The 16,334-nt window shown below is 41.5% G+C and overlaps 1 protein-coding gene across 3 annotated transcripts in view; it reads right to left on the bottom strand.

Moving 5' to 3' along the window:
• Nucleotides 1-491: 491 nt before the first annotated feature.
• The window catches only part of LOC149311301 (gamma-aminobutyric acid receptor subunit rho-2), a 41,104-nt gene continuing 25,261 nt past the window's right edge, over nucleotides 492-16,334 (bottom strand). The window contains exons 3-10 of one of the 3 annotated variants that reach the window (XM_089530746.1): nucleotides 15,454-15,521; nucleotides 14,580-14,803; nucleotides 12,460-12,542; nucleotides 9,154-9,294; nucleotides 5,439-5,591; nucleotides 4,664-4,821; nucleotides 4,145-4,282; nucleotides 492-835 (exon numbers count right to left, since the gene is read on the bottom strand). In XM_089530746.1, coding sequence (XP_089386872.1) covers nucleotides 527-835; nucleotides 4,145-4,282; nucleotides 4,664-4,821; nucleotides 5,439-5,591; nucleotides 9,154-9,294; nucleotides 12,460-12,542; nucleotides 14,580-14,803; nucleotides 15,454-15,521 — 1,274 coding nt within the window. In that variant the 3' untranslated portion in view covers nucleotides 492-526. Of the gene's footprint in view, nucleotides 836-4,144; nucleotides 4,283-4,663; nucleotides 4,861-5,438; nucleotides 5,592-9,153; nucleotides 9,295-12,459; nucleotides 12,543-14,579; nucleotides 14,804-15,453; nucleotides 15,522-16,334 lie in introns of all 3 variants that reach the window. The other 2 variants (XM_089530745.1, XM_089530747.1) reach the window with 2 other exon arrangements.

Below are 16,334 nucleotides of genomic sequence, written 5' to 3'. Positions count from 1 at the left end.
TTTTGGACCCTTTTTATCACCCGCAGAAGTTGTTCTAACCAGGCAGATTAACTTTGATGGTCTGTCCATGATGGCTGCTTCCCACAAAATAAACCCCACCATGGGTATGATGTATCCCTTACCAAAAAAAAGATGTTCCAAATCAATACATTTCCTCATAAAATACATTATATAGCACCTTCCCCTTATTTCAACATACTACTTTCTCAATGAAGTCTACATAGTAGACTCCAGTCCTCCTTATAAATGTGGATCTGGCAATATTGGAGCCTATTGCCAGTGCAGCATGCAGTGGCTTAATATCAAAATTAAACGTGATTTCAAGTATGAAAGATGCAACTCTCATAAGTTAAGAAAAGGATAGGAAACAAACCAGAAATGAACTGGCACAAGTGAATGGTCTCCAATAGCTTTGTGTAGTGCCTCTTAGAAAATCATGGTCTAAATTTGCTCTAGGAAAATTGTGCTGTCTCTCAGATTCAAAACAGTACCAAAATAAACAGTATTTTATTAGTCAACTACGTCTTCAGCAAAAGACAGACCAGTAAATTAGGTTAAAAAATATATAGGTGCCCGGGAATATTAATCTTGAGTATTTGTCAATGGCATGAGTGTTTTTCATGATTCGCAGGCTAACATGACCCTTCAACCCTTTCTTCCTTGATGAATGAGACTCATTATTCATGGCCAAGTTGACCAGCATCTTGTCTTGCTTCTCCTCCTCAGTCACCATCTGGCCTCTTGCATACTCTTCTAGGCTGTTAGTATCTGACTCACTGTAGATACCTTCCAGCAGCATAGTTTTTGTAGAAGGTATTCCACATGTGCATGGGAACTGAGGAAACAGAACAATAAAAAAAACAGAATTAGAGGAAAAGATAGCACCTTAGTTTTATGCAGAATGTGTGTTAATGCTTCATCTGCAAATTATAGTATTGCAGGACTCTTTGGATTGTATCCAGTGTGATATCAAGTGGAATTCTGCAAACAGAAGGGTCTCATGGGTGGAAAGGGGAGAATTTTCCCCACCAATTACACTTTCCTATACAGCTGCCAAGCTTCTGAAAACCTGAGCATGTGGGGGACCCTTCAGAATAGTTTGTGAGGTGATGCTACTGGTAGTTAGGCTGGCAGGGGAAGACAATCTGGTAAAAGCCATCTCTGTCCAATCTCTGCAGTAACCCAGTGGTATGCAAACCTTTTACTCTTGGGACTCCCATTTACATCTCCCTGTGGATGTTGTACCCCCACCTCAACATGGTACACGAATAAAAATACTTTGTTTAGTGTGCATATTTTAATTTGCACATTCATATATATACATATGTTAATATTTTATAAGGAAATAACATTGTTCAAATTAGAACAGTTTTATTTAAGTAAATTCAATATTAAACTCAATGCATGTGTAAATTTTACACATAAAAAAGTTTGGGAAGAAGGGAAGGAAGAGAAGGGATCAGGGCCTACAAGTCTCATGCTCCCCACTGAGGGTCCCACCCCACTGTTAGAAAACCACTGCAGTAGCCTAAACCAAAAGGACCCCTTCCCAACATGGGGAAAAACTACATTATGACCCACTGGATTCATTAGGGCACGGACCCGTCAAATGGTACACAAACATGTATCTCTCTTGACTGTAAAGGTGAATTCTGACTGAGCAGTATTGTTGATATAAAATAGTGTGAATTTTGGAAAGTGAAAACAATCGCAAATGTAACTTTCTTTTAAATTTCTCTGCAAGAAAGGGATTACATAACTAATATATGTAATACAAGAGGCTTCCCATTACCCAAAAACAGCATGCCATTGCCCAAATTTGCATGTGGCAATCTATCACGCAATAACGTGAAACCCCATGATTGCGTTCGGACTGACTTCCCATTGCCCATATTTGTGTGTAGTGGGTTATCACGCAATAACATTAAACCCCATGATTGCATTCAGATTGCCATCAGATTGTACTTCCAATTCCCCTTGTCTGATAAACTCCATTCTTTCACCAGTGGCTGCTGGATGTTTGGGAGAAAAGGCAGTATGGCTCTCCAATCTCCTGGGATATATTGAATGCTGTTAAAAGTCTATGTGATTTACATCTCTCTTTTCAACGTTTGATTCAATGTTTAAGGGTTACAACAAGTATTGCCACCTTATGTATTTCTTTGAGGATGGGAAGTGCCCAGCTTTGCACTGGTTGAATAAGTCAGTTTGATTATGGAAGCCATTAGCTAAAGTTATGTAACTGTGTTAGAGCTGGATACAAGGTATTTTCCTGGTTTGAGTGAACCGCTATAGCTCTTTGACAGGTCTACTCATTCCCATGACTGTGAGGAGCAGTGATCCCGGCAGAGCAGAGTGAGCACTCCCATAACTCTGTCCCTCAGGCTTCTCTAACTCCCCCTGTACCCTGCTTCAAACTGTACTGTCTGCAATGCTATAAGAGGGCTAGGAAAATTTAACACCTAATGGCTTGAATCTTGCTGGTAGCCCAAGCTAGAGTCAGTAGTGTACCTAATATATTTGACACCCATTCCAAATAATTTTTTAACATCCTCCCTCTCTTCAACAGCCTGCAGCCATTGGTGAAATAAGGCTGCTCCTGCTGCCCCATAGCCTTTTCAGGTCTGGCAGAGGAGGGGGGGAAACTGGTGATAAGATAACTGTCAGCTGCAATGAAGAGCCATGACAGCAAAACATGGTAAGGTTTACCATCCAACAGGTTCAGAAAGCAATATGTTGGGCAATATAGAAGGAGTCTAAATACTAGCTGGCAGCATTTGATGAAATAAATGAGAGGGGGAAGAAAACATGAGAGAACTGGGATTGTTTTCAGTTTCAATCTAGATTGAATGAATATGAATAAGAGAAAAGTATTTTAAAGGCAACATTCAGTTGTAAGGAAATTTCAAAGTATTTAAAAATAGCTTTACAGTTTACTGAGATATTGCAAGCCTTTTGGATATTTGGAATTTACTTGGGGTACATCAGGATATAATCAAATTAGTTTATGCTAATTCACTGGTCCTTTCAATTTACTGCCCTCCCAAATGTGTTGGACTGTAATTGCTATGCTCTCCAGCTAGCATGGCCAATAGTCAAATGCACCTGGAGCATAGCATGCTATGGAAGTCTACCATAGTTCTTTCTCTGCACAGGAGAAAAGAGTTTGTATACACAGAGATCCTTTGCCAACACGGTTTCCTCTTCTGTTTCTCTGGAAGACTGTAGCCTTGGTGAATTATTTAAATCACCATTTTATTCAAGAATATTGTCACAGGTGAGGTTAAAGAAAAGGTTTACATAAGCAACTCTGGCTTATGCACATGACTACAGCTCAAAACAGAGAGGTCAAATAGATTTTTTTTTTGACAAAAATGACAGCATTAAGAAAAATTGTATAAAAACATCAAATTTGCAAATTATAGCAAGAATGATATGAAACTTTATTCAGCTTAGTGTTTCAACTTTTAACAATAATTATGAATAAATGATATATGATCCATCCATAAAAACACTGCAGATTCAGCTCTAATCATATAAAATAGACAAAACATATAACACCCAGTCAGCCTGAGATGAGAATATAGTACTTACCCTCCTATCTGCATCAAATGATGCACTGAGCCTGTTCACTGGTCCTCACACAAGCATTGTTGTCCAGATGCCGATCTAGACAGGCCTCTTTGTTGGCTGTGGATGGATCTCAGGTGTCCTTGCTTTATTATGTAAAGGATGCACATTCCCCACCTTTGCACATCACACTGGAGGTGCAAATGAGAATGCCCAAGCCACTCCTGCATCTGTTCTTACCACTTAATTAATTTGCTCATTAATTAAGTTGATATGTGTGCTGCCCTTCCATAACAGGGCTTTCTCAGGGTGGTGTATGCCTCAAAACAGATGCAATGAAATCACAAAAGCAAAAGCAAAGCAAGAGTCACAGAAGTTGCACAACTTCTGTGTAATTGGAGAGACCAGTCTGAGTGCATTTCACATCAAGATCTTTCTGTCTTCTACTATACTGGTTGAAGCCAGATTTTAAATGTGTATCTGACTGGTCAGGGCTTTGTAATAATTTATTGGCAGTAGCTAAACACAATGCAGCAAACACAAATTCATACCATGCTGAATTTCCCTTTCTTACCCTCCCTATATTGTCTCTGCCAAAGTCCCAGGTTGCAGACTTCCCCAGTTCTGATCTGAGTTTCCTTCCCTCTGTCGCTCCTACTATCATCACCTCCTGTTTCTGTGGTGTCAGGGCTTCGCTGTCAGTTCGCATGCTCTAGACAAAAATTGTTCACACACACAGACATGCAAGTGTCAGAGTTTTCTCATTCACATTCACAAAGCTCAGGTGCAAGGTATGGAACCTCAGGACCTGGGAGCAAATTATGGCCCTCTGTGCCATGTCCAATTTCCCATGACACCGTTTGGTGGTTTTGAGTTTTTGTACATTTGGGGTTTTCCCCCTTCTACAGGGATAATGAATTTAGGCATAATTAGAGGTAGTAAGAGGTCAAATGTGCTGGTATTTTTGCTCTGCCAAAAGCTGAAATAGAGCCCTGAGAATATCTCTGAAAATGAATTAGGTCCTCAAGCTGAAAGAGGTTCCTTACCCTTGCTCTGATATATTTAACTCAGGCACACAGGGAGTGTCTCTCACCTTATCTCGCAGTTTCCGCTGCTTCCTCTCTTGCACAGTGGTCAGGTAGTTCACGGCTGCATATTCAATGACCGAGAGGAAGACAAACACAAAACTGACCCAGAGATAAATGTCCACAGCTTTGATGTAGGAAACCCGAGGCATGGAGGCATTGACACCTGTGATGATGGTAGACATGGTCAGCACCGTCGTGATCCCTGAAAAAGCCCCACACAAATTTTTACTTCAAGTATCAACACAGGACAAGTAAAGGGATTCATGTCAGCCACGTCTAACAGACACAGAGAACTGTTTTCTAAGCCATATTTCATTGTGGTACTTCTGAAGTAATAATAAAGAATATATGTGCTAAGTGACTTCCCTCTCCAAGTAGCTACAATCGGACATAAAATATATTGGATTCAGAATAAGAGCTTCTATTTCAGTGGGTTTGACCTGCAGATAAATGAGAGACCTAGAATGTACTGTTTTGTAAGGTTAAACACTGGCCAATAAACATCAATCAAAAGGCAGATCAATAAGAAACAATTTCAAAATTCAGTTTAGCATCCTGTTTCAAAATTAATAGTACTACACCAATTCTCACTGTAATCTGCAGAATTAGGCATGGAAATCAATTTGCAGTAACTAGGCACAGAAGTCAAAGTGCCTGTGTACCATGTCACTTGATGGTATGTTTAGTACGTGACTATTTGGAATTTTTTCTGTCCTTGTCCATGTATAACGTCCTGTCCTTTATACATGCAAACTCTACATTGTAGAGAAAATCGCTCACCTAATGAAACTCTTGCAGGCACGGCTCTGCGGTCTATCCAGAAGGACACCCAGGACAACATGACCATCAGTGTGGCAGGGAAATAAGTTTGGAGCAAAAAGAAGAAGATGTGGCGACGTAAAGTAAAGTTAATATATAGGCGATTGTACCAACCTGTTGGAGGAAAAGGACTTTAAGACACACAAGATTCAGAATTCTTAGCAAAAGTTAGGTGAGACTTACAACATAATACAGATATAAAATATCAGCAATTGCTGAGAGAATCATAAAATCATAGAGTTGGAAGGGGCCCAATAGGCCATTGAGTCCTCCCCACAGCAGGACTCCAGCTACAGCATCTTCATTAGGTCCAGCTTTTTTTGAAGATGTCCAGGGAGAGATCCTACCACCAAAAGGGGGTAGTACATGAATGGCATTCCCACCCCTGGTGTCCCCTGGTGCAGGGGGGATGATGCCAGCCAAAAGGGCACACTCAGCCCTCTTTGCCCTCTTTGTTGCTGCGGTGGAGGTTTCCTCACAGGGAGGCCTTTGCCACCACCAAAAAGCTGGGTGGGATGTGCTCAGCCATCTCCTTTGTTGTGGCTTCACTCACAAGGAGACCACTGCCACTGTGAAGCCAGGAGAGGTGCAGCAGGAGGAGGGCCTGACCAGGTGTCACCCCTCTTCTGGGGTGTCACCTGGTATGGGCAGCACCCCCACCCCCCACCCCCCAGTGAAGCCACTGAGGGGGGAAGAAATGCAAAAAGGGTATGGGGGGAACAAAGGGGAATATATTAACTAAATATATGCAATGGATGTATTTACCCTAACAAGCTTTTACAGTCGGCCCTTCTTATACACGGATTTTTTATACACGGATTCAAGCATACACAGTTTGAAAATGTCCCCAAAAAGTATAAATTTACCTTGATTTTTCATTTTTTATAAGGGACACCATTTTACTATGTAATTATATTTAATGGGACTTGAGCATACACGGATTTTGTTATACACGGAGGATCTTGGAACCAAACCCCAGCGTATAACAAGGGTCCACTGTATTTTCAGTTTACAAAGGTGAAGTGAGGTTGATCGTGACTTGCCAAAGGACACACAGAGAGTTATTTAATGCTATCAGAATCAACATTATGTATATAGATACCAAGAACGTATTTGCCCTTGTTGTTGTGTGCCTTCAAGTCATTTCTGACTTATGGTGACCCTAAGCAGAACCTATCATGGGGTTTGTTGGGGCTGGGTGTAACTTGCCCAAGATCACCCAGTGGGTTTCCATGGCAGAGCAGGGAATCGAATCCTGGTCTCCAGGATTGTAGTCCAATGCTCAAACCACAATACCATGCTGGTTCTCATATTTGCTTTAACACACTTTTATTTTCAGTTTACAGAGATGAAATGAGGTTGATTGTGACTTTGCAAAGGATACGTATTAAGTTATTTAACACTATCAGCATCATGTATCTTCAATATAAAATTATTGTTTTGTTCATTAGCAGAAGGTTTAGGTAGTGGGTCTGTAACATACACAAACAGTTCCTATGTGCTTAAGGAAATTGTGGGTGGAATCCTGTTGGGCAGTTACAAATGTGTAACCTAGGCGCTTGATAGATGGGCCCTATGGGGCGCCGTCGTCATGTGTGAGGGGTGGCGCTTTCAGACACCCCTCGCACGTGACGAGGGTGTCAAAATGGCGGCGCCCTGTACATACATATGGACGCCGCCATTTTGACATGATGGATGCCTAGCGTTCGCACGTGTCAGCGCGGTTGTGATGCCGCAAGTGCGCCATTGGTGCCTTGCGGCGTCACAACGACACCGCAAAAAGAACCCGAAAAAAGCGGGTTCTTTTTGCTGCGTGAGGGAGCCACACGATTTGTCCGCAGCAGCTCCCTCGCGCAGCAAACTAGGGCGGCGCCCTAGTATCCCGCCCTAGTTAACAAATTAGAATAATAGAATCATAGAGTTGGAAGAGACCACAATTGCCATCCAGTCAAACTCCATTCTGCCATGCAGGAATTCACAATAAAAGCACCCCCGACAGATGGCCATCCAGCCTCTGTTTAAAGAAGGAGGCTCTACGACTCTCCAAGGGAGTGTGTTCCACTGTCAAACAGCTCTTCTGTCAGAAAGTTCATCCTAAAGTTTAAGTGGAATCTCTTTTCCTGTATAATTGAAGGTTCTGTTTGTTAAACAGTAAAACTAGCAAATTAAAGAACAAATCTGAAATGGTCTTTACATTATCATTGAAAATCTGAAAAGTGTAACACTTATGATTGTTTCATACTCAGGACCCTTATGTAGCCCCTAGTTCAGGAGACACACAGGAACTGTAAATTTCTACCTACCAGGAAGCAGCCACTGCGATCAGTGGGGGTCCACTGTGCAGGGAAATTGTGACAAAGTCCCTGCTTCTGCCTGTTGCACCAGAGATCATTCACAGGAGGGGATCAGTCATCTACTTCCCAGTGAGGATTGAGGATCAGGATGGAATTCACAGTGTAGAACTGAAACTATGGTGTTTGCCTACATAAATCCCCAACATAATTCCAACCAGAATTTTTATTTTAGGAGACGCACTGTCCTCTGACCTAAAGTGTTTTCAGAGTTAAAAACTTGCCGCATTTCTCCACTACATTACAGAACATGTGTTTGATTTTCCAGTGGATCTGTCCTGCTTTAACAGCATTCACATAAGAAAACAAATACTGTATTGTACCTATTGCCAACACCTACGACTCCTCAAATGCTTTCATCAGCACTGTTTATGCACAATTCTAAATATACACTTGACTGATTATGTGACAAATGTTGCTGTCCTTGAGCAAGCAGGGATCACTAGCTTGAGGCCATGCTATTGAGGACGCAGCTGAGCAGGGCAGGACACGTTTCCAGAATGGAGGACCATTGCCTCCCAAAAATAGTATTCTATGGTGAACTCGCCACGGGTCAGCATAAGAGGGGCGCTCCAAAGAAGAGATACAAGGACTCCCTGAAACAACATCTCAGGCTCGGCCAAATTGATCACCAACAATGGTCTACCTTGGCCTCGCATCAAGAGGCATGGAGATGCACTATCCACAATGCTGCAGCCTTTTTTGAAAGCTCACGTCAAACGAGTCTCGAAGAGAAACGACAACGCAGAAAGAACTACAACCTGGAAACATCACCCAAGGAGACTTTCTGCTGTTCTTTCTGCAACCGGACTTGTTTATCTCGGATTGGCCTTTTTAGTCATCAATGCGCTTGTAGAAAGCGCAGGATGAGTCCTTCCTGAATCTTCGTTCGCGAAGAAAAGCCAGAGAGAGATTGTAAGACATCTTCAGTGGTACTTATCTGACCAACAATTTGATGAAACTCCCTGGATGACTTTGGGCTAGTCATTATTCCCCTAACCTACCTCAATGGTGAACCCCCTTTGGGCAAATCATGCCATGAAAACCCCACAATAGAGGTTTTTGCCTTAGGGTTGCCATAAATTGGAAATGGCTTGAAGGCACACAATAATAACAAACCTTACAAGATTGTCTGGGACACGAAACGGGTGAGGTGGGATGAGGAAACTATGGGTGCTATTTTGAACGGTAAAAAAATGTAATAAAATGAATAAATATTAAAAGACAAAAGGGTGGTTGGTAATATTTTAATGATATTTCTCTAGCCAGGTTTGGTTTATCAAAATGACTATAGTCACAAGAAAATGAGAAAGAAAACCTGATACCAGTGCTACTATAGAAAGCAAGTCTGGAAGTTGTATGAAATTTTTGTATTAAGAACTGAGACAAGGAAATCTTCTCATCTGTTTTCAGAGATTCATTCCCATTTTTCCAGTACAGCATCAGATCTTCATCTGTGTAAGCATCTGTGGAGAAAGTTGGAATAGCAAAATATATTATTTTATAGCTCAAGAAGAAAGTAATAAAGTAGGAAGATGAATCAATGGCCAAATCTGGAAGGATGGTATGGGTAGGAAATCTGATTTTTTATTGGCAGGCTGGAACTGATGCTCCTCTTACATAACTTGATCATTGTTGTGTGCCTTCTAGTCATTTCCAACTTATGGCAACCCTAAGGCAAACCTATTATGTGGTTTTCTTGGCAGGCTTTTTTCAGAGGTGGTTTGCCTTTGCCTTCCTCTGAGGCTGAGAGAGTGTGATTTGCCCAAGGACATCCAATGACATCCATGGCTGAGCGGGGATTCGAACCATGGTCTCAAGTGTCCTAAAACTTTATCACACCAGCCTGCTTTACTACCACAATCACACTAGTTTAAGAATGGAAGCATGTCTCTTTGGCATCATTTGTTCTCACACTTTCCCCCTTGATAGTGCTTTGGCCATGTGATCTGTTTTCTACACTGCCAAATGCCACCTTCCGGGAGGAAAGGGGAAACGACCAATCATGGCTGATAACCTCCCGAATGTGTTGTACACAGCATCCTCACACTTCAGTAAGCTGTTTGCAGCCTTGATTGCTGCAATCATGGGGAAAGGGAGAGGGGGAAAAGTATGCCCACTCACACCTCATGACTACCTGAGAAGCACAACTGCAGCAGGAGGCACTTATTGCCTGAAGGAAGTAATGGAGTCACAGTGGGCTTGAAAGCCTATTGACAGGTTTTGTCCATCAATGAAAAGGTGCACAACAGGAGCAAATATAATGCAGTGCAGCAGCAAGATGGACACAACATTGTGTGATAAGTATCAGCCAAAGACACTTTTATCCTGTTGAAATTCTGGTTTTGTAGTCTCATGAGACAAAACCCCAGTCCAAAACTCAAACCACTACACTCTGCTGACTCAATTAATGAGGTAGTTATTTGAGAGTTACTAAGTAATAACTAATTTGACATTATTTTTTACAATAGAAACTAGACAAACAATAACTAGATGGTTTCGTTTTTGTTTTTTCAGATAGCAAAAATAGGACAATGGAGGAGAAAGTACTTTGACATTCGCTTGATGGCTGTATTTTTCTACTTGCAAACTAAAACTGGTTTGTGTAACAGTCCTGTGCATGGTTTCTCTGGGGTAATTCCCAATGAGTTAAATGGGACTCACTCCTAAGTGTGCATTTAATTGGAGCCGAACAGCTCAATCCCATGCACTCAGACGTAAATTCACTATGTCCAAGGGAACCTAATCTCAAGTAATTATGCACAGACTGGCAACCATAGTGTCTCTTTCTTCTCAGGGCTGAGGTATCTTGGTAACAGTAAATATCACAGAAATGCATGAGATTTCTGCAAGGGGATTATATCAGTACCATCAAATGTAAAATCCCTGGATTCATTGGTAGAAACCACAACATTACTGGCTAGAATCTTGTATCTTCTTTCGTGCAACATAAAATTGTATGCAGTTAACTAAGCAGCAGACGTGATAAGAAACCTGGTTACTGAATTACAAAGATGTGCAACCCATGTGCATCAGGAATCCAAAAAGTGCACCCAGAACTCTCTTGGTGTTCCAGTGCACATTGGTCCCTTTGCCACCTCGGTTAGCAGCTCTTTATGAATACAGACATTGCACATCTTCACAATTTTATTCCCCACAAACACAAGTCCACTTACGAGCAGGCAACATCCTAACAGAACTCCAGTCTCTATATTTTATATTATGATATCTTGTATTGTAAGAACAATATAATCTGTAGCATATATATAGCCCAAATCATTCAGACCAAATCATGGTCAGATGGTAAAAACAAATAGGATCTTGTTCTATATTACATTTCAATAATATGTGATGCATACAAATTTTGGATATGATCTACTGAGTTTCAGGTCCACATAAATAATCTATAAACTAAATTGTGAATCCCATTTGTTTTAACATCATCAGTAAAAGGAGAAGAAAAAAACATTTCAGAGAAAAGCCAGCAAAGGTTGAGCTGGCTGATCAGAAGCAAGCTATAACTCTGTTGACATGTTCTGATCCCATAAAGTCAAGCCAAATAGATCAGTGAGCAAATTGATTAACTATCATTAATTTGGCCCATAGATATGTTGGTCTTCCCAGGGGATTTATGGATCATAAATAAACTTGATAATCTCCCACAATCTGTGGCACAGAACATATACAAACACCCAGTTGAATGAGACATGTCCTTCCCAAGGTCTTTAGACCCTTTTTACAGGTCTACAATCCCTCAATCCCAGCACCAGGAAGCCTTGATCAGAAGGGCCATGGAACCAACAGTGCACTCCTTGGTTCTTTACTCACTGATCATACTTTCCACACTTTTAAGGCTATAGAGTAAGGCAGGCTTGCACTTTTGCAGAGGCAATCAAGGAGAATTCAGTGCTTCAGGCAGCCTTTTCCAACACCGGTGTATCCTCTGAATGCACCATTGTGCTCTTGCAATATGAAATCTTTCTACGTGCAAAGAGCAAAAATGAAACAAAACCAGGCCCAAAGGTCATAACTGTTAGGCCCCAGAATAAAGTACCAGCCATAGGTGTATTATTCCCCTAAAGGACACTCTCCAACTGCCCTGAATTGGTAGGGACAGTCTCAAATAATCCTCTGTTTCCCACTTTTTCAGCTGCTTTTAAAATGTCCTAGTTTCTTTCTCCTCCTCTCATTTTCTCCCTTTGTCCATAGTTTATTCCAACTGCTACAAACTGAGTTCAAGGTGCAAAATATGGCAGCATATAAATAAAATCAATTGAACAGTTTTTTAAAATTTAAATGTAAAAGAACAGAAATAATGAAATCAGATTAAAAACATATTTAACAAGTAAAAACAGTGTTAGATCCTAAATACTTTAATAAAAGGCCATATTTTAACTTGACACTGGGATGGTATCAATGTTGGTGCCAGCTGGGTATTTAAAGGCAGGGCATTCTACAGCAGAAAAGGCCCTGGTCTGGTTCAACTCCTAAATGACTACAATGGATGACTTATGGTACATGGTTATGAATAGATATTGTGGATTGTATGGTCTCTTTTTTCATCAATTTAACTAAATTTATGAACAAGTGTCTCAGAAAACACTGCAGATAGAAATATGAATGCTACCTACAGCTTTCCAGCTCCAGAGTACAAGTCTGTGAATCTAATGGGAACCGGCTGAAGTCCATGTTGCACATTGCTGTAACAGTGATCCTGGAAATTCCAGAAAGAAAAGTCAATTTGTCTATATAGAAATATGTGCCACCCACACCACCATCTCCTAAAGCATTTTAAAGGGAAGCAGGTGAATGGCACAGCCTGTTTCTGTCAAAAGACAGGTGTATAAGGAGCAGTGGTGTCACCCTCCCCTTAGGATGTCATCTGGTGTGATCTGCACCCCTCCAGTAACGCCACCTTTATGGTGTGTTTCCATATTGGCCCACCATGCTCTTCCTCCTTTTGCTGAAATAAAACTGATTTTGAGAGCTCAGTCCTTTGCGATAATAAAGAGTTTTTTAAACAGTCATTTTTAAAAGTCATTTTTTGGTTCCAACCATGTTACTGGAGTGAGATACTCCATAGATTTTGAATTAATTAAGAAAAATAAAGACTAGAGTATAGAAATAGGAAGGAAACAGAAGAGATTATGCCACTCATTGTTGATGGCTGCTGCCACACTGCAGAATTAATGTAGTCTGACAGTGCTTCCATTCTATGGAATCCTGGGATTTGTAGTTTGCTGTGGCACAAGAACTCGCTGAGAGAGAAGGCGAAATATCTCACAAAACTAAAAATCCCAAAATACCATAGCATTGAGCCATAGCAGTTAAAGTGGTGTCAAACTGCATTAATTCTGCAGTGTAGGTATGATGTCTTATAACAGATATCAGTCCATTCTCAAGACATTTGTTCCCCTATGTGAAAAAAACATAGAAAAGGATGGGGGAAAACACCATTTTACTCTGCGAAGAAAATACTGCACATTATGGCGGACTCTACATGTGTGCATAGCTCCACATGTGCATGTCCTCCTCCCATCCAGCTGCTGTCAAATACCAGTAGTGGAGGGAGGGAGGAAGGGGAAGGCAACTCAGATCATAGAAAAGCAGCATGAGGGGTAGGGTGGAGAAATGAGAGTGCGCTCTCAAATGGAGTGCACCCTCTTTTTCTTGCCCTGGGATCTTAGAGCATCTGGATCTCCATAGTCTCAATCACTTCCCCAGCTTCCCACAGGTAAGAGGGAGCAATAAAAGCCCCTTGCAGGGACTGACAGCTGCCCAGGGGTGGAAGAGTTGTTCACAAGGGCAAGAGAACAACCCTCTGCAGCCTGTCCAAAAAAACATTTGTGTGTTTGTCTGCACAAGTCAGAGGCAAAAGTCAGGAGGTATGCAGGGATGTAGCCAAGGGGGGGGGGGGGTTCTTGGGGTCCGGACCCCCCCCTTCCATTAGAAAAATGAATGGTGTGTGCTGCTGCACCGCCACGCTCAAGCCCCATTATAATGGTGGCACTTAGTCTGGACCCCCCCCCTTCCTAAAATCCTAGCTACGTCCCTGAGGTATGGCAGCCTTACAATAAGTGCACTTTTGAGAAATGGGCCTGAGCCATGCACAACAATGAGTCAATCTGCTGAAGAGGTTTCCATCACTGCTGTCTTTCCCTTCTGTGTGCATGTGCCTTCAAGTCATCTGTTGACTTAGAATCATAGAGTTGTAAGAGACCACAAGAGCCATTCAGTGCAACTCCCTGCCATGCAAAAATACACAATCAAAACACCTCTGACAGATGACCATGCAGCCTGTTTCAAAACCTCCAAAGAGAAAGACTCCATCACACTCTTAGGCAGCATATTCCACTGTTGAACAGCTCTTATTATCAGGAAGTTCTTCTTAATGTTTAGGTGGAATCCCCATACCTTACGGGGACCCCATGAATTTCATGGGGTTTTCATAGGCAAAGAATATTCAAGAGGTGGTTTTGGCAGTCCCTTTCTCTGAAATATAGCCTATAGCTCCTAGTATTTATTGGCAGTCTTCCATCCAAGTGTGAACCAGGGATGGCCCCTTTAAAGTATTCAGGCCCCTTGTCTTTCCATTATTATTTGCAAAAGAGCCATTAGTTCAGAAGCATCTAACAGCACATTTCTGCATGTGTCAAAAAACACTTGTGATCAAAGCAGCAAAGGTAATAACGGGAATTGTGCTGGAAGAGCGATGGACAAAAAATTTACACCATGTTGATTATGAAATTACCTCATACTATAGAGCACGTGGCCATCCGGGAACACTCGCAACATGATGTTTTCAGTGGTTGTGTCATGAATGAAGGATCGTTTAGAGTGAACAAAAAACACATCGGGTACCCAAATCTTCTTCACTAGCCTCCCATCAAAAGTCATGCTCTTGTTAGTATGACTGGGAAAGGCAAGGCGCTCATCTTTCCAGTAATGCCTCAAATACAGTGTCATTGTAAAATCCTGTGTTAAGAAAGAGGAAAAATATTATACCCCTCATCCATGAAGTAAAAAAACCAAATACAATACACATTGCATGTGGCATCACACGCTCCTCTAGTACTGCGTCCTCATGACACAGCACTGAAGAAGCGCTGTAAAGCCATTGCACCTTAGCTATCACACCCTTTGCAGGGCATAAAAAGGAGCCACTTTTTGCAAAGGTGTGCGGTTGCCGCAGCCCCAATCTGGCTGTAAAAGGGACGGTTGCAGACTTCCCCTTAGGGGCGGTCTGCACAGCCCCCAAATCTATGAAAGCTTATGCTACAGCTTCTTTCCCACAGTTAGCCTCAAGGATGCTACAACATACTTTTGCATACTGATATTCCAGACCAACACTGAAGTGTTTCTGAACTCTGATGGCATTGTTATTCAAAAACATGGACAGCGATTTGAAGATGTAACCATCTTCTAACAATTATATTCCTGAAAGATTCCCCTTAAATACTGACAGTCTTTTCTAAGATCTGGTTGATTAACTAAGGCAAATATGCAGTGATAATCATACAATCTCACAACAATCTACTTGTATGGAATCTTTAATGGTTAAAGATTGTCTTAATCTGGAACCAAACTAGCTGTAACTAATCACAACTTAAACAAAAGCTGCATACCATATCAACTTCTGAAATACTATCCAAGCTTTCAACCTGTACATCCACCCCGACTGGAATAGCAGGACCTGTGAGAGAATAAAATAAAAATATTAAAGACTATAATTAAAAAGCCCAGGTATCTTATGAATGGTAGATCAACCCCTGGCAGATTTTGGGGTCTGTGATGGTACTTTTAGCTGCCATGCCCACTATTATTATTATTATTATTATTAACCTTTATTTATAAAGCGCTGTAAATTTACACTAGACCTTGGTCAGCTTGCAACCTGACATCGGTATTGCTTATGTTGAAGGACAGCAGAAAGATGTATAAAGATTGCAGTCGAAATTTTTAGGAAAATATTTATTGGCCAGAATTCACTTGGGCAGTTTAAAAAGTGTAAGCATTGTAATTATGTAGCTATGCAACAACTCTTCAACCAATACTCCCAATCTCCATTTAGCCAGCAGCAGCTGCTGCGGTCAACCGGAGGACTCTTCCCTTGTCCATTGGGAAGCAGCCAAGTGAGCATCCCATGCCATCTCATGAGTTGTCACTGTTGCGACAGGCAGAAGCAGGGACCATGTTGCAATTCCTTCTTGTCCTAGAGATCACTTGCGTGAATGGCGGTCAATCAGCCTCTTGCCAATGAACAGGGGAACAAACCCCCATTGACTGCAGACTGCTGCTCAGTAAGTGGGGAATGGGGCACTTTCTTATGTCTTCACCTAAACTATGGAATACATAGGGATCACTTAAACTATGGGATACATAGGGATTGTGAATATGAAACAGTCACAAATTCACAACTCTAGGGTTGCATCTATACTGTAGAAATAATACAGTTTGACACCACTTTAAGTGCTGTAGCGCCATCCTATGGAATCCTGAGATTGAT

This window comes from Sceloporus occidentalis, unplaced genomic scaffold, assembly GCF_023333645.1.
Source record: "Sceloporus occidentalis isolate IW3139 unplaced genomic scaffold, rSceOcc1.0.p SCAF_6, whole genome shotgun sequence".
Classification (NCBI taxonomy): domain Eukaryota; kingdom Metazoa; phylum Chordata; class Lepidosauria; order Squamata; family Phrynosomatidae; genus Sceloporus; species Sceloporus occidentalis.
This window is presented reverse-complemented; position numbering and strand designations above follow the sequence as displayed.